This window comes from Lonchura striata, chromosome 4 (genome assembly GCF_050655825.1).
Source record: "Lonchura striata isolate lonStrDom1 chromosome 4, ASM5065582v1, whole genome shotgun sequence".
NCBI lineage: Eukaryota > Metazoa > Chordata > Aves > Passeriformes > Estrildidae > Lonchura > Lonchura striata.
The window spans coordinates 21,939,746-21,964,237 of NC_140706.1; the positions used below are offsets into that span (position 1 = coordinate 21,939,746).

The following is a 24,492-nucleotide window of genomic DNA, read 5'->3' on the forward strand; positions in this document are numbered from 1 at the left end:
TCATATTATTTAAAATAATTTGCCTTAAGAAATCCTGGTTTTCAAATGAGAGGTAATAAGCCCATCCCTGAACCTGCACAGTGGATTCTTTGTTTATTAAATAACAGCTGAAAAACCACCAGAAGACATGGTTAAAAGGTGCTCAATACACTTCTAGGTCCGGATTAAAGTTCACTGAAGGTAAATGATTAACAAAGATGACCAAAAGTTCCCCAGTAGAGCAGCATCCCTTTAGTCACTTCCTACTGGTGACAGTCATAAAAATAATGCAAATAAGAAAAGGTACAGGCTCATCTTCTCAAAAACACTCCCAGCAATCTAAGCACTTAAAAGCTCCTAATCAAACAGTTGCATCAAAAAAATTATACTTACTAACCAATGACAGAAATAACCTCAAAAAATTAAAAAGTCCAACAACACGCTTTGAGGTCTCTGCAGGATCTTACTTCATAAATTTCCTAAATACTGGTTGTAAAAAAAAGGAAGTGATTTTGTATATCTATATTGCCACCTGATAACTAAGAATTTTCAATTTTTTGCCTGACAACAGAATTTCATTACATAAGAGGAAAGAAACTATAACTAAACTTCATTCACCTAATTATTCCATAATGTTCCTTCTTGAAAATCTTTATTCTATATTGCTTTCAAACTCTTTCTTATGCCTTCCAGCAGCTGGTTGCACCTCCTTCCCTTGGAGCAAAATTGAGCAAGCTGCATGGAAGCAACCTGCCACATGAAGATCACACACAAACATTAACATCTGTGAAAACAGACGCCAACTTTGTTGTACTACACTCAACAATACAGAACCAAGAAAGCACTCTAGAAACCAAGTGCATTAATTTGAAAGTCTTTATGTGCAGCACCAACCCTCCAAAATTTGCACATGTGCCCACTGTCTGAACAATCCGATTAAAGAAAAAGTCATTATGCTTTACATTCAGCAAGGGCATGAGAACTTACAATACTGAATTCCAGTGTGAGGAATGTCAGGAACATTAAGAAATTAGAATCTACTTTTCAGAACAGACTATAGTGGCCAGTTAAGCAATTTCATTGGTACATTAGAGTGAAGTTATTTCTATAATGGTCCAAACAAACTGCACAACACTTGGCAGAAAACTGGCTTTGTGAGTGACAGGCACACTAGAATCTAATTTTCAGTGCTCAGAATTATATGCTTTCAGGAGTGCAGTCTTCTTCTCTACTTCAGAAACAGAAGTAGGAATTGGTACAGGGAAGAAAGAAGTGCTCCACTTTGAAAGATGAATTCATTCACTTTGAGTGCACAGAAGGACAATAGGGCCATTATAGAACTATAAAAAAATATTGACAGCAAAAGCAAGCGCAACTTTTCAGAATAAGAATTGTCTTGCTTCTACCCACTGAAAGCTCATTGTTTCAGATACACTGAACTGAACTACGCTTTCTCACAACAGAAGAAAAGTTTAAGATTCAAAAATGCACAGAGAAAGATGAGGGTTGGGATTTTTTGGGGGGTTTTAAAATTTAAATTTAGGTATGACTTAAATGTCTCTAGTTATACTATCTTCATGAATTCTAATAAAGATTGAAACATGAGTTGACAATAAGAACTTTTAAAAAACCCAAAAAAATTCTTTATAGATACATTAATAGATCGAAAGTATTCACTAAACAGCACAATTAACTGAAAGCTAAAAATACAAAGATGAGTACTGGCTTTCTGATTAGCTGTTGTTCCTTCCTGAAGGGTGAATGATTATAATGTGGGAGTGTTGCTGTCATTATCACCCCTGTCTGAAAAAGACTTAACTTATGAAAATCTGTCATCTGTATATAAATCATGAAATTTTTTAACCTCTATTTTTAAACGTACCTTTAACATGTATCTATAAAATGCCTCTCAGTGTACAAAACTGCCTTCTTTATTATCTTTTCATAGGCAAAAGCTGCCTTGTGACAGGCTTTACTAACATTTCTTCTATTTTGGATGAAATTTAAGGAGATTCAAAATTCAGTCTCATACCTCTTCTAACATACTGCCACTGTTTTACAGAGACAGAAATAAACACCAAAGCTACGGAACACTAAAGTATATATGTATAAAATCATGCAACTATAGCTGAACAAGTGAAATTTTCAGAGCTGCTGGACACCTAACTTTTGGTATGTTGTCTTAAAAAGCCAGACTTGGGCACCTTTCTGCATGCAAATCATAAATAAACTTGTAATCAGAGGCTGAACCTTGTGACTCTCAGTGAACACATTTCTCCAGAAAATGGCACTTTTAAAAAAGCTCTTCTCCTACCCAGAGAGTATACTGGAATTTATTTTACTTCTTATTTTTTCCCTTCCACTTGGTTTCATTCCAGTAACACTAGGGCTGGAATTCTTACTGGTTTAGTCACACCAAAATTCATCTGAACACAGAAGTTCTAGAGATGCTGCTTGTGTTCCCCAACATTTACTGTTTCAGCAGTTATTATCATGTCTTTGCATGCACTGTCTTTCATGGATCTAACATTAGGTCCTCAGTGTATGAAGTTGATTAAAAAAAAAATCTTTGCATCAAGAAAACATCTCAGAGAAATGAAACCAAAAAAATGCAGCCACAATAACTTTACCCATACTCCTCGCATAAAAAGTTAACTAACTTAAAATACTGAAATAAAATAAATACTATTAATAAAAGGTTAACTAACTACTACTTTCATATTAGAAATATCAATCCATATTTTTATCTCTTTCTTTTTTGGTAGAGGACTAACTGGATAACAGCAACAGCAGAGAAAAAGGAAAATTGATGACAGTTCAAGAGACCATGTTTCTACATACTCACACTTGCATATACATACTTAAATATGTACCTTAATATATAAATACATGTTTGCAGCTTATTTTGAAGTAAAAAGAATACAAAAGAAGTACAAAACTCCAAAATACAGAAATGGCACTGCTATGTGGTGGGAACACAGCACTTCCAGAAATTCTATATCAACAGAGTATTCACACTGCACATCAGTTTCCTTCCTGTGTATTATGAGATCATGGTGCATTTGCTTTTTGTGTCTTTGGAGGTCAGATCTTGAGGACATGCAATATTTAAGCATGTGCAGGCAGATAGATATCTAACAGTGATAAGAGGTAACAAATCAAGAACATTAAACTACATATAAAGATATATTTACACACAAATGTATATGCTAATGTAAATGCTTATAAATGCACACTTTTTTGTTTCCTTTTTAACAGCTAAATTTCATACCACCCTAAGACTAATTTATAAAAAAATTATTAATATTTCTGAAATTACTTTTGTCCTCCTGCCCATACTCAGAACATTCTTGACTTTTAATCACAATATCTCTGATCAGAACTCCAAAACAGGACCTTACATGGCCTTGAATTTATCATTTAATTTGCAACAGCTCTTTAGATTTACCTTGGGAAAGTTACCATTAAGTTTGTGACAACTACGCTATTCCTCCAAGATCTGAAAATTCCCTTAACAATTTAGCATGGTTTAGTCTTTTCCCTCATTCTTACCCCATGGTATTTGATTCCTTCCAAACAACCAAATTATTCCAGAGAGAGTAAAAGACAGTAACTAGAATCATTCAGATGAAGCATTGCCATTTTCTTTCCTCTCCTCATTATTTGGAGGCATTATACTTCAGCCTTTACAGCTATTGCGGGCTAATTTCTGCAATAGAAATATAGGATAAAACTGGCTTCCATATTAATGAAAAATGAAGACCCTTTTACATATTAAACAGTTTACGAAAGAGTGACCAGTAAAGCAAATTGCATTGGTGATATTAAGTTTACACAAGTTTATATTGATTTTCTTTCCTTCTATATGTACTGTTAGTATCCCCATTTATTTTTCATCAGGCTTCTCTACATCCCTCATCACAGCCCAAAAACTTTTAATATAGATTTCCAGTGATAATTACATATTGTGGACTGTAATACAAACCACACATATGTACTCTCTCTTACCGTCTTCTAATGAGGTGGGTGCTCATCTGTTATAATATATGAGGTGGTCACATCATCAGTTTTAAGTTCTTCACTTAACTAAGCAAAATTCTTTCCCCTGTTAGAGAATGAAAATGATTCACACTACTTTTGAAAAAAAAAAATTGTAATAACAACCTGCCATCCAAAATTTTGGAGGCTACAAAGAAGGAAGACAGCAAAAGACAAGAAGGGCCACTTAGACTAGCTCTAGTCAGTGCCATCTAGTGAGCTCATCTGCAGTGGAGTATGTTGGATATACTGCTGGAATCCATCCCTCTCTGTATCATTCCACATCATTACTTTATAAAAAAAATGTAATATCTGTATTTTGAGATGGCTTTATGATGAAAGCCAATACATAAGAAGTGGGAATAACTAAGAGATTACTTTAAAAAAATACTTTCCTGATGAACACTCTAAGGTAGTTACAACCTTAGAAGTTACTTCTCATTTAAGTTACAAATGTCTCTATTCACTTACTACAGGAGCAATTCAGAATCCTCACTTCAGCAGTTATGTGCATGTATTTTGCAATATCAATACAATTTTATGCTTGATTATGCACCATCAGTCCCATGCCTTGCTTGTTGTATGGAATGGATCTAGGACACATGAAGATGAAAGCCCCCTTCCTTTATGGGCTGCAAAATACAAAAAAAAAAAAAAAAAAAAAGAAAAAAAGAAAAAGAAAAAAACAAAAAAAAAAAAAAAAAAGGAAGATCCCATAATTGAAGTGACTGAATACTATACTGGAGAGTTAGCTCTTATCTTTGCCTTTTCCAGTTTCTACTCAGTGTAAATCAAAGCCTTAGCATACAGTCATTTCACTGCACGTTTTTCATTTCCTGGTATCTGACTTTATGCTCTAGGGTTTGATTTGCAGAACTGCTGAGTAATTGGAACTTCAGCCAAGACCTAAGAAAGCAGTATTTTGAGCAGGTATAGTTTGACAGAGAATTATTCCTTCTCAACCACCCATAAAAGACTGAAAAAACAGAGCATGCTAAATATATGGATATTTGAATCTTTCAATCCTGTTTCTCAGAACTGTGCGGTCACATGGAGGAGACCATCATGTTCCTTTACCTTATAGGAACTAATGAAAAATAAATTCCTCATTGCTCCTCAAAGAACATTTCTTCATCAGTGAAGGAATAATTGGAATGTAAGGCACTTTTCAACACTGTGCTACAAAAAAGACATGGGCTACACCATGAAAAGAAATTAAAATTATCAAACAATTACTAAACAGGCAATGCACTGAAAGAGGTAGTGATCATGTCAAAGGACATGGACTGCACAATATCATAATTGGGTAAAATTAAGGTTCTTAGAAATAAGACCTGTTTTTTCATTATTAGAGGGGTGCACAAATTTGTAATTGAGGCAACTTTATCAAAAGTTTTTAGCTGAGCTCTTAAAAAAATTAGGTTTACATAATACAGGAGCATCTGTCTCTCCACGTAACCCCGAGTAAGCTCTTACTCTAGATAGATCCTTGGCTTCAATCAATTTCAACATAATAGCAGCCAATGAATCTTCAAGTCTTAGTAAGAATTAAGGAAAGTAGATCAGAACAGAGAAGACAGAGTCTACATTTCCCCACTTCTTTACTTCCCAGTCCCATTAGAAAAGGCTTTAGTGTATGGTCACAGTGAGTTGAGACAAGATGATGCAATCTGGAAGGGGATGTTCAAAGTCACCAGCCACAAACACAATCATATAAATTAAAATCTTCTATTTCTTAATCCTCAAAAACAAAGAGAGAAGAAGACAACAGAGAGTAAAGATCCTAATTCCAAATATACGTTTCTCACCGTGCTGAAACATGCTAAAATGAAGGGGAAGAAACAATCCATGCTGCAACCATGCCATTACAAATAATTTTTATGCATGTAAATTATGTACTTCAGAAACAATATTAGGCAAGTTCAATATAAGAACCTGAATTCTACATAAAGATGTACATTTTAACACAAAGCAGCTTAAAGTGATTAGTGGAAAGTATATTTCTTGACTTAAAGGTACTTTAAATCATTTGCATTCCTGCTTGAGAAAAACAACGAAGGACCTGAATTCTTCAACTATTCCACAATTCAGAGCTCAGCTTTCTGAATCCCAGAAAGAGTGATTCAGACCATGTTCCATTCTTCAGACACATGCTTTCTTCTTCTTGTCACTCAACATATTAGGAAAGTAACAGTCTCACATCTGAGACACACAAGATAAAACCAAGCATCAAAAGCAAACTGGTAATACTGCACACAAAACCTTCCTTGCTGTCTTCCCAAATACCGACAGGTACGCAAGCAAGAGAGAGAAACCTGCTTTCTGTGTTATGTCCCCCACTCCCCCATCACACACACAGAAGACAAGTGTAGGCAAAGTTCCAGTCTGAACAAGTACAGTAACTCCCTTCCAGCAGGGCTTCTCTGCAGCACGGAGCTCCTTCAGAAATCAGCACCTTTTTAGCTACAGAGCATGAAGCCACTGCAGCTACCTGGGCTATGATCTTTACTTTTGCTGCATCATGAAAAATCATGTGCCGCGCTCCCGCCCCAGATCCCTGTGCTCTCAGCCCCGGCTAGCTCTCCTCCTGGGGCGAGAGTGGGCAATGGAGGCACCCTCCGCCGCTCCCAGCTGGGGTTTGGAGAGTGCCTTTGTGGGTTCCGGGCAGCGCTAGCAAGCCTCGCGGCGATAAATGAAGAGCGGATCCTGTTGGGGGCTAAGTCCAAGTTTATTGTGGCCAACGGGGCCAAATATCCCAGAACGGTGCCAGCCAACAGGAACAAGCACAAGGTGCTTGCACTGGCTTATAAACTGTAAGGGAGGGGAAGACCGGTAACCAATAGGGATAGAGGTAGGGAGTGGCTCCGAGATGGGGGGATACAACGTGGTCTAATGGGGGAAGGATATGGGAGGGGCCCCAGGCCCTCGCCCAATCACCCGGTGCCCTGAGTAGAAGCTTCTGGATGGATGGGAAGGAACACCGAGTGACAGACAAGGCACCTGGGAGGGGTAAAGGGAAAGACTGTGCCTCTTCCAGGGTGATGGATAGATACTGGAAAGGCGGGAAGGGAGGACAAGGCGGGAAAACTGGGGATAAACCAAGTTGTACATGGGGGTACAAAGGAATAAACCAATACATAATACAGGGATAATAAAACATACAAATAACGCAACTCCACATCTCCTCCTTTTTTGTTTAAAAAGAAAGAGAGGGGGAGAGGGTAAAATAAGTATTTAAACAGGGGCTTCACAGTCATGAGATGGCATAAAGATGGTACAGCTAAATAAATATGTAAATAAAAGTCAGGAGCAAGTACAGCCTATATTCAAGGCTTTCACCTTTAATTCCAATAGCTACTCATAACATTGTCTCTTCTTTAAAGAGGCAATCATTTTCCATAAGATGCACAACTTCTGACACATAGAAACTCATTCAATTTTAAAGCCCATTTCTTGCTACTCAATTCACATCTTTTTCACCCCAAAGGGATACCAGTTTAATATATGAAAATTCTAAAATTATATGGAAATGCCTCAATTTTAGTGTTTGAGCCCTTCTATCATTTTTTTTTTCATTTAGCTGAAACAGCTATCCATATAGTCACCATCTCAAATTCACACACCATTTTAAACACTTCCCTGCAATAAGCACCCAGAGCAACTCCTGTTCATATGAAGGCATTTTTAAACATATATATTACAATTACAATTTTACGTAGCCATCTGGACTCTTCTTTGGAAGTGCTTCACAAATGGAAACCTTCTTAGATTTAGCAAGAATGTTCTCTGGAGACCAGAAGGATCAGCGAGTTTTAAGATACCACCTATAGCTGTAATTTTCTGAATTCATATCTTTATCATCTTACCAAAGCTTTACATACACACCAAGGATCTTGTTATGTATTCATAATCCAGAAAAACTGATAAAAATGTGTTTGAACTCTTAAAGGATGGACAGATTGTGACCATTTTTGAAATACCTTAAAATCTACAACAGTTGTCATGCAAAAATGACAAACCTTTTGATTGGCCTTTTAGTACAGTTGCCACTAGGTAAAAGAGAAAACTGTTATGACATCCCCACTGGCAAAATTCCCCTAATGAACCAAGAAATCCTCCAAATAAGGAGTGGCTGCTTTCCTCTAAAATTTTCCCATGGTCATAAACAAATATGATATTGACAAAAAAGTATTAATGACCAAGCACAGTGCTTTTACTTACTGACTACAAACAGTAAGGTGTTAAGACAAACCGACCTCACAGTAAATATGAAGACTTCTTATTTTATTTACTCCCTCCTTCTGTAATAAATTGAAATTTAATTATATTATGTGATAATGCACAAGTAGAAAAAATTGATAAATAACATAATTTATAATATTTCAATAAACACAAGCAAACATAGCATTTCCTGATGGAGAAAGTTTTCCAAAGCTTTTTATTCACAAACCAAATTTCCAAATAATCTGCACAACTCAAAATAATTACAAAGGAAAATTAATTTTTAAAAAAGTTTCAACAGTTTTTAGAGTATCATACAAAGAGCACTAATTATTATAGACATTTTCACATCTTTAAAAAAATGTATTTATGGCTATCTGAATATATTCCAAACATACCCCATTTTATCATAACTGGATCCCTATGTGATTTTTCCAGCTGATGTTGATAAAATGAGCAGTTTAAATTTCTATTCCTATCAAACTGAATTACTCTTTTGAGATGGTGTATATTGAAAACACAGACACCCCCACACACCTTGTAAGAATAAATGAATGAAATACATGAAACATAGAGAGCTCTGGACTGTGCTAACCACTTTTCCAGCTTGGGAGATTTTAGACACCTTGTGCTTAGAGAGCCATGAAGAAAAATGTTTCACTTTAACAGCTGACATTATAATCTTAAATTTAAAAGGAAAAATAAATAGCCATGGAGAGTATAGACCCTCACAAAAGCTTTTGGCCAAACAGGACAAACTCTCATCTATTTAATAAATATTCACCTTTGCAGGAAAGAAACATCAAATGCCATAAAATTTTGGTTTTGTTTCAAATTTGAAATTCGGAAATTTTTGGACTACCGGAACAAAAAAGATAATGTTTTACCTTGTGAAATACATAAATAAATATTTAGTAGATCTAAATTTTGAGAGTGTGCATACATATTCATCAACTTTGAAGACTGTGTCAGACTTAATGGAAGTTCAGACGTTCTCTAGAAGGCAATGTGAAGTATAAACTTAAAACTAATGCCTAGAAACAGAAACCTAAGGAGACCATATTATGATTTGTGAATTCTTCCCACTTCTGTGACACTTATTCTAAAACGGTGAATGGACAGCAGCACTGACAGTTTTGCCATACATTCTTCTGTTCCTGGACCAAGAGAGGGCTGATGCCATGACAACAGCAACGCTGCACCACAGCTTTTTATCAGCTAAATCCTTCCTAACTCACTCATTCATTTCAGTATTGTGTCTCCTGGGAAGATATCCTCCTTAAATTTAGTTAGGCCAAAAATAGAGTGGGGTGGGTTTGGGGTTTTGTTTGTCTGAGGGATTGGTTTCTTCAGTTTTGTTTATAAAGGAAGTATTTTCTTCTGCTGACTTTAGATTCACTCATACTAATTTGTTTCTGTGTGACAAACAAAGATGAAAATAGCAGATAAATGCAGAGAAACTGTTTTGAATTTTTGTAAAGCAAAATCACTTATGGACATGCATACAGCTACTGCTTAGCAGCTATTCACTTTCATACTTGCCTAGGCTTTATGCCATGAAGGCAGTGAATCCACATTTAAAAAAAAGTTAGTATAAAAGTAAATATAAAAGAGAGCTTCAAGAATTAATACAGTTTACAAATAAGTAATCTACTTCTCATTAGTTAAATACTGAAGTGCTTACAGTGTTAAATACTTACAGAGATTACTGAATTCTTAGTAAATCCATTGTAAATAAATTTTAGTATAAGTCCATGTAAAAGCCATTGCCATTTAATTTTAGTGATTTTTAAATTTTGATTTTACGATGATCAAAGTTAAGATGGGCAACTATCACATCTAAATAAGGATCCAGCTCTAAAATATCTAAAATATGTTTCTGTGTGTAGAATTAATATGCCCTTCCAAACAAACAAAATGTGTTCATCATAATGAATATAATCAAATTTTTTTATGAATATCACCTTCCATCAGAAATTTTGAGCTAAAAGCACCTTATGTAAAAATAAATTCAAGCTTTCAATGAAATTGTTTTCTTCATAATGAGGAGCATTATCTAATAGAAAAGGACAAATTATCTGTAAAAATAGAGAGCAACCATTCTCTAAAAAATGTACTTCAACAGATTACAGGTTAGAAAGGAACCAAAATCCTTTAGAAAAAGCCCTCCACGTGCATCTTTCAAATAAACTTTATACTCTGTGTTACTCCCTAGACAGGCAGTTAATAGAAAGAACACTAAAAATTAAATCTTTAACAAATTATCCCTATTTACACATTTATCTTCTGCTTGTTTCTTTAAGCTTCTTGCTGTCACCCACTGAACAATACAGGAAGGTCTTTTAGGACCCAAAATAACTACAGATACATGGCTCCTTTGTAGTATACTGATTCCACCTGTTTACCACATTCTTTTCACTTCTCGAGTGTCTCATTCATGCCCAGATCCTTAAAAGCAAGAAATAAATCTCACTCACCTGAATTTAATGAGAAACTGAAAAAACAAAACTCGTCAACAGCAACGTTAACTCTTGCCTGAGAACACATTCTTGAGTAGGAGCAACAGGCCTAGACTACAACTTCTTTCTTTCCCAAATGTTGTGCTAGAATAGCCTTCAAAATTACACAGTAATCAAAAAATAGTAATTTCTGAAACACATATTGCTATCTTCAGATTAGTCAAGATGCCTTTACAAATCAGTGGTTAGTGAAGAGCAGCACCTGTAGTGGCAATTTGTTCAGGGAAAGTGACCAAAGCAAAGAGGGAAGCACTGATTTACAGACTGCTCATAAAGCAACATCCTGACTGAGAAAGTAGCAAACCAAACCCATATCATGTCATGTGGAAGCACAGTGATAAAAACACTGTTCTGGCTCATAACTGAAACCATGCAGATGCATCTCATCACACACAAGTTGCATCAAAATTGCAATGACTTGATCAGGATAACACATAAAAGAGAATGTCACAAACAGTAAATATAGAACTAGAATTACAAAATCACTCCAATTTAGGATACTCAGAAACCCAGCAGCAGCTTTTTGTACCATTTGTGGGTGGGGAGAGCTGTAACATGCTACAGTGATTTTTAAGAACAGGAAATCTATGAGAAAACCCTTCTATATTAGTAGGAATGGGCAACTGCAATCTGGAAACACACTGAACTTACAAGAAGGTATATTGTCTCAGCAAAACGTGTCATTTAAGAAACTAGGCTGAAGAAGAATTCAGAAATGAAACAAAATACTGCACTAAAATGAAAAGGTGGCAATTGACATGAACGGCAAAGCTCCAATTGCCATTCAAAGATAAAATTCCCCCCAGGTATCTGTGTATAGATCCTACAAGAAACAGCTTTCCTTATACGGCCCCATAAATACTGAAAATGCAATGCATCTTTAACTTTTATATTTAAAAAGACAAGCAGCTATAACAAAATTTGCACATGCCTCTTCAGGTTCATTTTAAAATAGATCTATATGCAGTACAGGAGAATGAAATTTAGGTGTGAGGATAAAAGAGCTGCACAATTAGAAGACCTGAAGAGCACCACAGAATCACACAGAACTGTGATATCATCCTCTGGTTTTGTATCTACAGTGCACTCTATTAACCTTTACTTTTTCTTCTCCCTGTAAAATTCCCCCACATCTCCACTTGTACATATTAAGAAATAGGTTTTTGATATTCCATATCACATCAATGAGAATCAGATGAAGAAACAGTCTGAAACACAGTTTGTGCAGATGTAACCTTTTCATTCTACATCATGCTACCATTTCTACATTAGCATTTATTGCTGAGAACACCAATAAAGACACACAAGTTTCACACTGCTAATTGCACATATTTACCATAAGCAAGTACCTAAGGATCATCCCACTGCACATTGTTGTTAAACAAAACCAAACAAGTTGTCGACCATCCCCTTTTTAGCTGCAGCACACACAAAAAACCAACTGATGCACTTATTCAGGTTGAAATAAACCCTTTCTAGGTAAGTCCCGTATAGAGGTTCCTGCCTTCTGCTGTGTGGTTTATTTTGTACAAAATAAGATGAAAGGTCATAGCCTCCCCCTTGCTCCTCTTTGTGAAAAAAGAAGTGCAAGGTGAAACAAACGAACCTGGAAGTCAGACTCCATCTCCCACATGGGCATCGGTAATGACCAGTCACAGCACTGTCTCCTTCTCTTCCCTTAGAGCTACTCGGGACTAATGAATTTCGCCTTGATCAGTTTCTCAACTTTTGTTATGACCCCCATCTCCCATCTCATCAGTTTTCTTGCAGCTCACTTAACTGGCAGCTGCTCAGTTCCTTCAGGGGAAAGAAGCGACAGCCAATTATAATAATGGGCTGCAATTACTCCTGTGTTGCAGGAGCTGAGCTGCTGTTGCTGACTGCTGTCATTTTATCTGCCTTTGAACTTCTATATGACCCCATGGCAAGGAATAACAGCCCTTGGCTGGAAAAAGTATCATACATACAACATCCTAGTTCCAGACAGGCTGATTGTGAACCAGGAAACAGGACACAAAGCCATATTTATATACCAATGCAGCCTCTCTGCTTCAAATCTTTTTTAAACCTCGCTTCTGTAGCTCTAACACAGGTCTGCATACTGGTCTTAAACCACAGACAAGGATAAATGTGGGCAAATACAGTATAATGGATACAGACTCCTCTCTGCCTGCCTACGGAGCAAAGAAACATCTACAATTTGGAAACATTGGCTGGTACAAGACAAACAGTTTTGCAATTACTGAAAAAAGACATACACACAGACAACAGCAGGAGCTTTCTGTACTAGTTTTTTAATAGTCTAACTCACCTTAAACAAGAAATGGACATAAAATCTATTTAATGTAATAATTAAATACCGCATACCGGAATCCCTAAATGGATAAACAAAGTCAACAGTGAAAGTGTTTATTTCCATCAGTAAAACACATTCCTCAGCCATTGCATTATTTGGGTCAGCTTTTTATTTTCCAAGTAATTTTATTGAAAATGCCACAGTGGTACAATAAAATGGTCTACCAAGAGGAAAAAAAGAACCAAAGGCAAACCAAACAAAAATTACTTTAAATGCTCAAAACATACTAATGGACATCACTAGGCATGACTCACAAAACAAGCCAGAATATTTCTACATTTATTTCCTGAATCATAGCTTTCCATATATGTTCCTGAATATATTTTTCTTTCAACCATTGTCCAGGCCTGTTCAAATGGTTCTCTGGATGACCACAGCCAAATGTTTTGACAACCTTCCATCCTAAGTAAAGGCAAAAAAACTTGATTTTTTTCAACACTTCAGTGCATGTAAGATTTTTCACCTATTTCTTTAAAAGTATTAGATATCAATCAGTCATTCTGATGGATCTCTGAGGGGTCCTGGCCCACATGCTGAGATGGAAGCAACTTTTGAGTTAAGTTTTCTGGAAATATATCTAAGATACTGATTTTTAATGAATGAGATTTAAACATGCCATCCCTAAAAAGATGTTACTTTGTATGCAAAATATTTGAGAAAGAGAATTTCATTTAATAACCGTGACATTGAAGTGTTTCATGTACTAAGAATTCAGTCTGAGTTGATTAAGTTCAAATTTGTTGGCCTAGCAATTTATTAACTAGGGACACAAATTAGTGCTGAGAAAGCACACAGGGTATTCCCCACATTCATACTAAGCTGTAAATCATAAATTCTCTTCCTTTGCTATAAGGATGGTTAATTTATTTAAAATAAACTTTGTAGATATAAGATAGTGGAGTATCAAAAATAATGTTTATTACCTGAACAACACCATCCTGCACCAAACAACATAAACCAGCACAGATGAAGAAAAATGAAATATTTATGGCCCAAAAATACTAAAATGTCACTTGAGCTACAATGATATTAAGGATCTTAGTATTTTAAGAATAATCTCTATAATTCTTATTTCAAACTATTCACTTCGCATAACTAACAAAAACTCCAATGGCCTAATTATTTAGTAGTTCAATAGCAACTCCAACCTACTCTCTCTGCACTGACACCAATACTGCTGTTCCCATTTCCAGCTCACGCTGTGCAGAAGAGTTTTGGAGCAAGTGTCTATGTTGAATTAAGCATTTGTACAAAAAGGGGTGGTGGCTGAAAAAATATGAAGAGGGAAAAAAAGGTAGAGGGTACTACAAACTCTGGGTATTTTCAAAAAGTTGTAATGGTCCTTACTCTCATCTTCAACAGAGACTGAAGTAAGACCACCCAATCTCAAAAATCACCACTGATTAACTACAGAAATCCATGAATGCCAAAATTTTGTCTTTATGAACACGTGCATTTCCTGCATGATCAGCTAATGTAAGCTAAATGCATTATGATCAATCACTTACTTTTAAGTGCTTAGAGTTCTAAACATTACAGTGCTAGCCACAGGGCACATTAATGAATTGCAGACATGTTCTTTGGTCTCCTGCTGGTGCACACGAATCCATTTTATTTCGTTTTGCAACCAAGGAGAAAATTTTAACCATCATAAAGTGACTGTCAGTGCTCATCTGATGATACTTGTCATAGATTAGGCAAATCCTAGTCTTCAGCAATACTGCTTTTCCCCTTCAGTCTGGACAAAAGAATAACCCCACCTGCTACCTTGCACAGAAGGATATCCATACAACTTAGCCCTTTATCATATAGGCAACATACCAAAAACGAAAAATATCCTTCTGTAACATTACATGTCTGAGCTCTGCCACAGAAAGTATAGACTGATTTCAGAAACCACATCTACTTAATTGAGTTGTAATGGATTTCAAACCTGGCTAATTGGTAACAGAATTTATATACTAAACAAAAATTTGCAATAGCATATTACAGTATTTTTAACTAATTATGACATGGAATTCAAATACACTATCAAGGAAGTCTGGCGACAACAGATGAAGAGAAGATTGAGATTTGAGACAGCCAGCTTCCCTTCATCAAGGAGAAGTCTTGCCTAAGTAACCTAGTGGCTTTTTATGATGGAATGACTACATCGGTGGACAAGGGAAGAGTCCCAGATACCATATTTCTGAGTTTCTGTAAAGCCTTTGACACAGTACCCACAACATCTCTTCTTGAAATTGCAGAGACCCTGATTTGATGAGTGGACTGTTCAGCAGGTAAGGAACTGGCTGGAACATCACATCAAGAGGGTCCTGGTCAATGGCTCAGACACATACTGGACATCAGTGAAAAGTGGTGCCCCTCAGGGACCATACTGGGACCAGTGTTACTTAATATCTTCATTAATTACATAGATTAAGGGATCAAATACACCCTCAGCAAATTTGAGGATGACATCAAGTTGAGTGGTGCAGTTGAAACTCTCAAGCAACAGGATGGCATCCAGAAGGGCCTGGGCAAACTTGAGAAGTGTGTGCATGGGAATCTTATGAGGTTTAATGAGATCAAGCAGGGTGCTACATCTGGGTCAGGACAACCCCCAGTATCAGCACAGGCTGGGGGATGAACAGATGCAGAGCAGCCCTGCCAAGGAGGATTTGGTGGTGCTGTGGGTGAGAGGCTGGACATGACCCAGCCATGGCACTCACAGCCCAGAGAGCCAAACGTGTCCTGGGCTGCACCCAGAGCCCCGTGGGCAGCAGGGGAGGGAGGAGATTCTGTCCCTCTGCTCTGCTCTGCTGAGAGCTCACCTGAGGTGCTGCAGCCAGGTCTGGGCCCCAGCACAGGAAGGACAGGGGCCTGTTGGAGGAGGGCCACCAAGTTGATTAGGGGGATGGAGCACCTCCTGTGAGGGAAGGCTGAGAGAACTGGGATTGTTCAGCTTGGAGAAGGCTCTAGGGTGACTCTAACTGCAGCCTTTCAGTACCTAAAGAAGGATGGAGAAGGACTTTTTACAATAGCATGTAGTGACAGAACAAGGGGGAATGGATCCAAACTGAGAGTAGGTTTACATCAGATATTAGAAAGAAATTCTTTATTGTCAAAGTGGTGAGGCACTGGAACAGGTTGTCTAGAGAAGCTATGGATGCCCCATCCCTGGAAGTCTTAAAGACCGGGTGGGTTGGTTGGCTGGATCTTTGAGCACCCTGGTCTAGGGGGTAGCATCCCTGTCCATGGCAGGAAGGCTGGAACTAGATGACCTTTGAGGTCCCTTCCAACCCAAGCCATTTTATGATGATTCTAGGATGATCTTAGCATGTTTGTACCTAAGTTTGTGGGACAAATATTTCTGTGAAGATATGTTGTCAACACTACCTCAGAAATGCTCTGGTCTTCACTGCTGTAACAGCCATGTAATTTTATACAAGTACTAATATTTTAGCTATGTTAATTAGTTTAATAGTTGAAATAAAGTCTAGGAAAAAAAGGCTGAGGAAAGAAAGTAATCAGTAAACTAAACCAAATGTGACAAATGCATAGAAATAACAGAGGAATGTGGAAAATTGGTTTTACATTGCCTTCAATTTAAAAGAGAAAAACCAAACCAAAGCTACTGACTAGTTATTCAGCATGTTTCCTATGAGAGCTGACTAATATGTTTACAATTAAACGGAAATAAAATAGTGTTCTAGCTGCATTTAATTCAGCAGTATATCAAGCTATTGAAAGAAGGGAGATCCAAGTGCTCTTGAAAAATACTTTCTTTTTCAGTTTCATTGTCGCCTCAAACTTTCTTGTTGCACACACATACAAAAAAAGATGACTGTTATTTAAGGGTGTATATATACAGATATATGCCGGTTATACAACCTTGCTGATTAATTGAATGCAGAAATAACTTTCTCATGTGATTTAAAATAAAAATATAAATGCAAACCCAGTCTAAAATTATAAAAGGATGTTCCCACAACAATGCTCTGGGTTTCTCTATTTAGGGCTTTTGATCAAATACATTATTTTACCATGGGATTTGAAGCCAAGCTAGCAGTTCTTAAAAATGAGCAACATAATGGACAGCAGTTTTGGGAAATTCCAGTACTCTCAGAAGTAAATGATTTCCCCAACATTGCATTAATTGTGTTAAAACCTTATGGCAAGTAGACCTGAAACCTTCTTCTACTGCTTATGCGTGTGCTCTGCCACTATGTAAAATCCCATTTTTCTTCACAGTTAATTTTGAAGTGATTAAGGTAGGTGGTTTTATATATATATATATATATATATATATTAGTCATCCATAAAGCTTGATGGAGCATTACTGAAAACTGACAACTTTACTCCAAATCAGATTACAGATTAATCAGGAAGCTTTTTATCATTGCGGAAGCATTAGGCTTTTTACCATGTTTCATGACTGCTTTAGGTGTAGTTACATCTCAACAAGATCTTAGCACAAGAACAAATGAGCATGAAAAAGATCCTCAAAGTTTAGCTGCACATAGAAGAACTTAAACTAACTCCCATTTTTTTTTTTTTTGGACATAAGTCCTTTTTATGCCCCTCTCTGTGTTCTTAAATATTTTCCACAACCTAGAATAACATCACACAAAATTATTTTTGAATGTAAAATGAAGATCTTCCCTATGAAGTTGGCCATTGACACATTTTTCTTCTCTGATTGAGCCACTTTAGCAGCATATTGTTTTAAATCTATTTTTTAATCTTTTTTGAATTGGGGGTGCAATTAGTTTAAGACTGAAGAAGTAATTGTCATAAAAACAAATCTTTTCCCCACTTGACACGATTTCTTGTAATCATTAATATCTTATTATAACAACCAAGAACAAAAGATTTAAAGCTTTCTCACACCATTCAAATTAATTCCTGTTCACTTGTTTCTTATGTCATGTACAGCAATTGATTGTTGCTATGCTTTTGAGTGCAGAAAATCTGAAAGAATGTTTTGCAAGGAACTGCTAGAAAATTAGGGATGTGGCCTTAATCTATCATCCCAACTACACCTTGATGCAAACAACTATATTTAAAAGAGGCCGGATCATTCAATTCCACTACAAGTCACCAAAGTATCACTGTATTTTGCCTTAAAACACTTCTTCATGTTAGTCTTCCCCCCTCCAATGTGTTTGGTATATTTTTGGGTTGTTCTGTTTTTGCTTTTTAACATTTGCTGAGATTTGTATTGTTATGAAGAGCAAACCAGTAATGAATCAAAAAACTAAGAGCAAATGTTCATTTGTTTTTCTGTTACCTCTATTTAAGGCATTCCAGGACAAGCTCAGTTGTATGTTTGTAACCATGTTTGATCAGAGTCTGCACTAGCAATCAAGTACATCACAGTTTCTTTAGAATTTCCCTGTTATTACAAAGAGCAGTTTTTCATCACAAAATCTCTAAAAGCACATGTTTTTGGGACAAGGGACATGAGGATGTGGGATAAGAATGGGGAACAGAAGAAACACAATTACAAGGACTGTGCTGCTTCTTGCTGTCTCATTCTCAGTAATCCCTCCGTCCACTGCCACACCCCATACACACCAGGCACTTCTCTTCCTTCTCTATCAGCCATCTAAACAGTCTTCTTCTTCCCCCTTTACTCCCCTTTTTCCTTAGCCTCCTTTTCAGAGCTCATTTGCTTTTCTCAGGGTTCCTCGTTAGATCCCAAAACTTGTAACTTTTCCTTTCTGCTCAACTTGCATTCAACTCCTCTCACCAGTTTTCTCTTGTATTGCTGTTTCCATCACCTTGTACTCATAATATTCACAAATATAATCATGATGATACACCAAAGAATCTGCATATATTAAAAAGAATGTCTCATGATGCTTTAGCATGACAACCAATCATTACTACTCATCTTCAGGACTTTATTTAAGTGTTCTTTGGTAACTTTCATTGTTAAACACTTTTGACTGTTCTTAAGAGACACTTTTTTTTAAAAGAGTTTCTCTCTCATTCATCATGTTCTTGATTATTAATCAGGATTCCATTTTCTCCAGGCAAAACCAGAACATTTCCTAGTAAACAATCCCCTTTGCAGAGTATCATTAAGATTCCCATTGCAGTATACCAAAAGACATCAAGTCTGCCCCACGATGTCCCTGGCACTGTATTTCATAGTTTCATAGAATGGTTTGGGTTAGAGGAGACCTTTAAAGATTATCTAATGCAATCCCCCTGAAAAACGTACCCAACAGAAGCATCTTTCACTAGATCAAATTGCTCAATAATGCTCCACTTTAAGCATGTATTTCCTAACAGAGATAAGAACATATCTCTGCTCTTACACAGACAGAGATTCATGCACACATCCCTTCTGCTTCCTTCCACTGACATTCACATCACTTCCTCTCTTCCAGATTGTCATCTCAAACATCAGCTTTGGCTTTTCCTTTCAGCTATCCTTGTATCAGCCCTCTACATTATCCCTCCCTTTGCCACTTTCTGCCTATTTAATATCTCTTCTTGTAATCCATCATTTGGTATTGTCCAGTTTTGCTTTAGATGCACCATTAGCATTACAGATGAAATTAAAATTACTAGGCACCCTTACTGGTCATTCAACATGAATAAACATTTCCATCTGCCACAGAGCAAATCATTTAAATCTTTCACAAAACAAAATACCCTCTGAAATCAATAGGAATATTGACCCAAAATACAACAAGAGGTTTTAAATAAGTAATGTAATTATTGCATATGCATAACAGAGAGAATACTCATCACCATTGTACCTTTAACTTGGAGTCAGGCATGGAGAAAGCATGTTAAAAATTATTACTGCACCAGTCCCCCATCTTTACATTTGGCAAAATTTCCTCAAATATCCTAGCTAAATAGATCTAACCACCCAAAGCAGTAACAAGAATATCCTGATTTCTCTTTTCAAAGCCAAATTCTAGCACAAAAATTATGACACCTAGGCTCTCCCTGACATTAGATACCAGTAAATCTTAAATACAACCTAACAAAGGGGATATATTCAAGCAGACCAGACAAGTATTTGTTAGAGCCCTTCTGATGGCAACCAAGGGAAGGTCGGCACTGCCACTGCAGACTGACATTTCAAGCCAATGTTTGAACTACCATGAATGATCAGATTGCATGTTTTTATTCAAGCAGGAATGGCTTTGAAACAGAAATGGGAATTTCAGCAAGCTGCAGGTTGAACAAATTGATCCAGTACGATTTACTTTTCACTTTTGCTCAAGAGAGGAAGTTTAAGAAATTTACACTACATGAGTCAAAGAAATGGATGGTTTTATGCTAGCACTATATCACTGCCACAAGTTCAAGCTAAACCAATCACTTTTTAACTAGAAAGAGGACTGAGACATGATGTTCTGGTCTCAATCTGAACTTCACAAAGTTCATGGTGGTAAAGTTACAATTTGGCATTTGCCTTAGGATCTTCTCCACTTTTAACACTGAAGAATTTTTTTTAAAGTAACAGCAGACTCTCCTCTATCAGGTTTATTAGAAATCAATGAATAAGCTCGATCCAATCTCATTTCAACATTGTAAGAAGTCTAAATAGGTGTCTTTTAGCACTGCAGTTATAATAAACCCCTCTAAGGCTCTCTGGGAGTCTGGTGTGGATGTGAATTCCAATATGAACAGGATTTGAGAACATCCCTGGACAGATTTGCCTAATAATTACTGGCTCTACTGCAAACTTGAGACAGGGAAGCATTTTTAGATCAACAGCGCCTTCTAATGGATTATTGCTGTATTGTGATGGTTTTCTTCAGTACTGCAGTAAAAATAATTCTGTTTTCCACTTGAAATTAAAACACAACAGGAAGCCAAATAATTTGGCTTTGAAAGACTTTGAAAGCCTAAAGACAGAAGATATTTCTTCTGATTCACAAACATCCAGAAATTGCATGAAGAAAGGGTACTGTTCAAATGCAGGATCTGCAAATGAATATCTTAGGACCATTTGAATTTTCTGGGGCTTAGATATGTAAGCTTTGGGAAGAAGATGGTTTTGCACCATTGTTTACAATTTTCATACACACAGGAGGAGTTAACAGGCTGGCAGCACTTCCAGCCATTCTGTTTTAGGGCTTGATTTCGGTTTGCCTTCTGCTGTGCCGCAGTCAGTGATCTTTGCAGAGCATCCATGTAGTAGAAGGGAATAAATATCTATTAAAAGGACTGCATAAGGATATGCTTTCATGATCACATAAAGCAATTCTGAAATGCATGATGTTGAAAGGGCAGAGCATACACAACCTGCCACACAACAGCACAAGCAATAGAACCAACACACATGCACACATCAAAAAATAATTTAGAAAAATCTGCAAAAACAAAGTGATGGGGGGGAAGCACTCTTAGGGTATCTGAATCGTTTAATATGCACTCTGAAAATGCAGAAAAGAGCAATCAAGAACTCTTCAAGAGTAAATAGCTCAGTTTTGTATCAACATACAGTCAGAAAAACTGACTCAGCACAGTGGGCACAGCTGGGAGTGCCCCATGTCAACAGAGGAAGTTCAAAGCACTACTAGAGGCAAGAAAAATGCTCCCAACAATTATATTGAAGTAGAATAAGAACAAAGGAAAAAACCAAAAATTTGATGCCTGGTACTGCAACACTCAATTTTGTGACATAATTAATTTCAAATGACCTATCACTCTGGAGGAGAAATTCCTCCACAAATCTGGATCTCTTTACTCCTTAACCAAAAAAGCTCAGAACATTCACAAGGACTACTCAAAATATTTAGGGGCATAAGATTCAAAAAGCCTAAGTCCTAAAAGGAAAAGTGGCTCATTAACAATGAACATCTACAAAAAGAAGATTGTCATGGATAAGAATGCTTTCCATGGACCCTCACTGACAGAATACCTGGAAGTGTCATGACAGAAGAGTAACATTGAGCACACTCATGATGTGAGTCTCACAAGCAACAACTATGAAGTCAGTCAATTTCACTCTTTCTAAACACAAGAGCACCTCAGTGAAATACAGGGTCTCAGAGAGGAGGGGTGGTGCTTGCATCTTGGTGGTTTTCCTCCTTAAATATGAGCCGTGATCTTAAACATACTAACTGACAGGTCACCTATTCGTTATAATAAGACCTAAAGATTTCAGTATAGATATAGAGTATTGTGCTCAGCTATGAAGACAAATTTTTCTCCTTGATGAGCATTCAGCAAAACATATGCTGCGGGTTTAAATTCAAATGACACAGCAAATACACTTTTGGTGTCATATTACATAGCTAAATAATTTATGTTATAGTTTTGTCATAGATACAGAACAGCATAAACCCATAAACTGTATCATGTTTGTGGTGGGTTGATTCTAGATGGATGTTAGATGCCCACCAAAGCTGCTCTATCACTCCCCACCTCCCTCAACTGGACAGGGAAGAGAAAATATAACAAATATTAAGGGATGAGGTAAGGACAGGGTGAGATCACTCACCAATTACTGTCACGGGCAAAGCAGACTCAACTTGGGCAAATCAGTTTAATCTTTATTTTATATTCTCCATCCAGAGTAGGACAATGAGAAATAAAATTAAATCTTAAATACCTTTCCTCCACCCCTCCCTTCTTAATGATCTTAACTTTGCTCCTGATTTTCTCTACCTCCTCCCCACTCACCATCTTAGAGGGATGGGAAATAGGGGGGTTGTAGTCAGTTCATCACACTTTGTCTCTGCTGGACGTCCCTCCTCAGGTTTGCCATGCAAACCCAATTACAACATTCTTGATTTTTTTTGCTGTTGACTGACCTCAAAGAATGAGCCTAACTAAAACTTCCTTGAAGTACAGTGAGTAGAAAGAAAAATAGATCTTTCTCAGTCTCTAATTTCCTGCCATAGCCTGGGAAAGAATGCTAAGATTTTATATCAAACATTATGTGGACCCTCAAACACACCTAAATAATTTCACACAGAGAATAACAGGAGAGGAAGTGAGATCAACTCCAAGAGAGACACTTGAGACAGGGATTTGCCTCTACACAACTTGGAAAGAAACAGAACAAAGCAAGAATGTAGAAACACCTCCTTTAATGCCACACCAGGTTCCAGCTACTTGAGGGTAATCAATTGCCTCACAAAGAAATAGCACCTGCCATTTAATGCCTTGCAATAGATTTTTCTTCCACTAGTTCACACAATTATTAATTGAATTCTACTATCCCCATTTACTCCCTGCCTATGGCACCCTAGAGAATTCCACTTTATATTATCGTATAGTCATGCCCAAAACAAAACTAAAAAGCCCTAGATTTTGGAAGTTGAAAAGATAGGCCAACTTCACATTTTTTAATACTGCATTTGTTTAAAATATTACAGTGCACAACAGAATCTGGCCTGTCTCTATTCTTGGAAACAAAAAGAACATCATTTCTGAACATTTCCCTGAAGTATCAGTTAAATACCATGATGTGTTTCTACACAGCACACTCTCGAGGGCAGTGTATTCTAAAACACTGAAACCAGTGCACAAAATAGGCTGTCTGATTAAGTTGAGTGCTTATGGCCCACATTTTAAGAGTGAATTAATCCCAGCCCTGACATTAACATGTTTTGACACTCAGAGCTTTTCACTTCACCTCACTATATATTCACTTTTTTCTATTGTAAAACAGACATAATGATTCTTTGCCTGCTTTGTGAAGCCATCTCAAAATTTCAGCAATAAAGTACTACATATAAAGATATGCATTTATATTGAAATGCAGCTATTCACAAAGAGCCATCAATTTCCAACTCACTACTTAAACCATTTTTATAAGCTTTCATTCACAAAAAAGCACATGAAAAATTTACCTGCTCATTTTTGCAGATCCATACAGTACTCCCCTGAAGTAGAATAAAGATTTTGGTTTTGTATCCTTTCAGCTCAAGATATCCACTTTTCTCAGGGGTGACAGAACTTCGAGACTGAGAGTTATTATCAGGCAGCAATTTCAAGGCATTGAGCATCGTATTAACCCAGTCATTTCTTTCTTCTAAACAATAAAAAAAAAAAATTGGTCAAAGACAGTTAGTTAAGCAGCAGCTTCATTCTTCTCTACATATTGGTTTTCCCAACATTGTTGCTATGTTGGTTGGTGGAACAGCTATGCCAAATAAAACATCTACGTTGATGAGGAGGTGTGAAGGATAGTCATCCAACTAACTGCCAACAATCAACACACCAATCCAAACAAACTGATGATGGAGATTTTTCATGACTGCTAGTTCTAAGATACTTCATTCCAGACAGCTTAAAGACTGAGGTGGCAGACAAGGTGGCATGTTCACCTTCTGGAAGCCAGATCAATGGGAAAGAATTACAGCAATTTCATAAGCAGAAACCAGGGAGTCTAAATATGATCTGCCACTGAAG

The 24,492-nt window shown here is 36.9% G+C and overlaps 1 protein-coding gene across 10 annotated transcripts in view; it reads right to left on the minus strand.

The window, feature by feature from the left end:
• Window positions 1–24,492, minus strand: part of ARAP2 (ArfGAP with RhoGAP domain, ankyrin repeat and PH domain 2) — a 144,134-nt gene that overhangs the window by 89,694 nt on the left and 29,948 nt on the right. For all 10 annotated transcript variants that reach the window (XR_014955079.1, XM_085578571.1, XM_085578573.1 and 7 more), the window contains one exon: window positions 23,931–24,112. Coding sequence is in view for 9 of the 10 variants with exons in the window: in XM_085578571.1 (XP_085434697.1) it covers window positions 23,931–24,112 (182 nt within the window). In the remaining variant the exon portion in view is untranslated. The remainder of the gene's footprint in view (window positions 1–23,930; window positions 24,113–24,492) is intronic.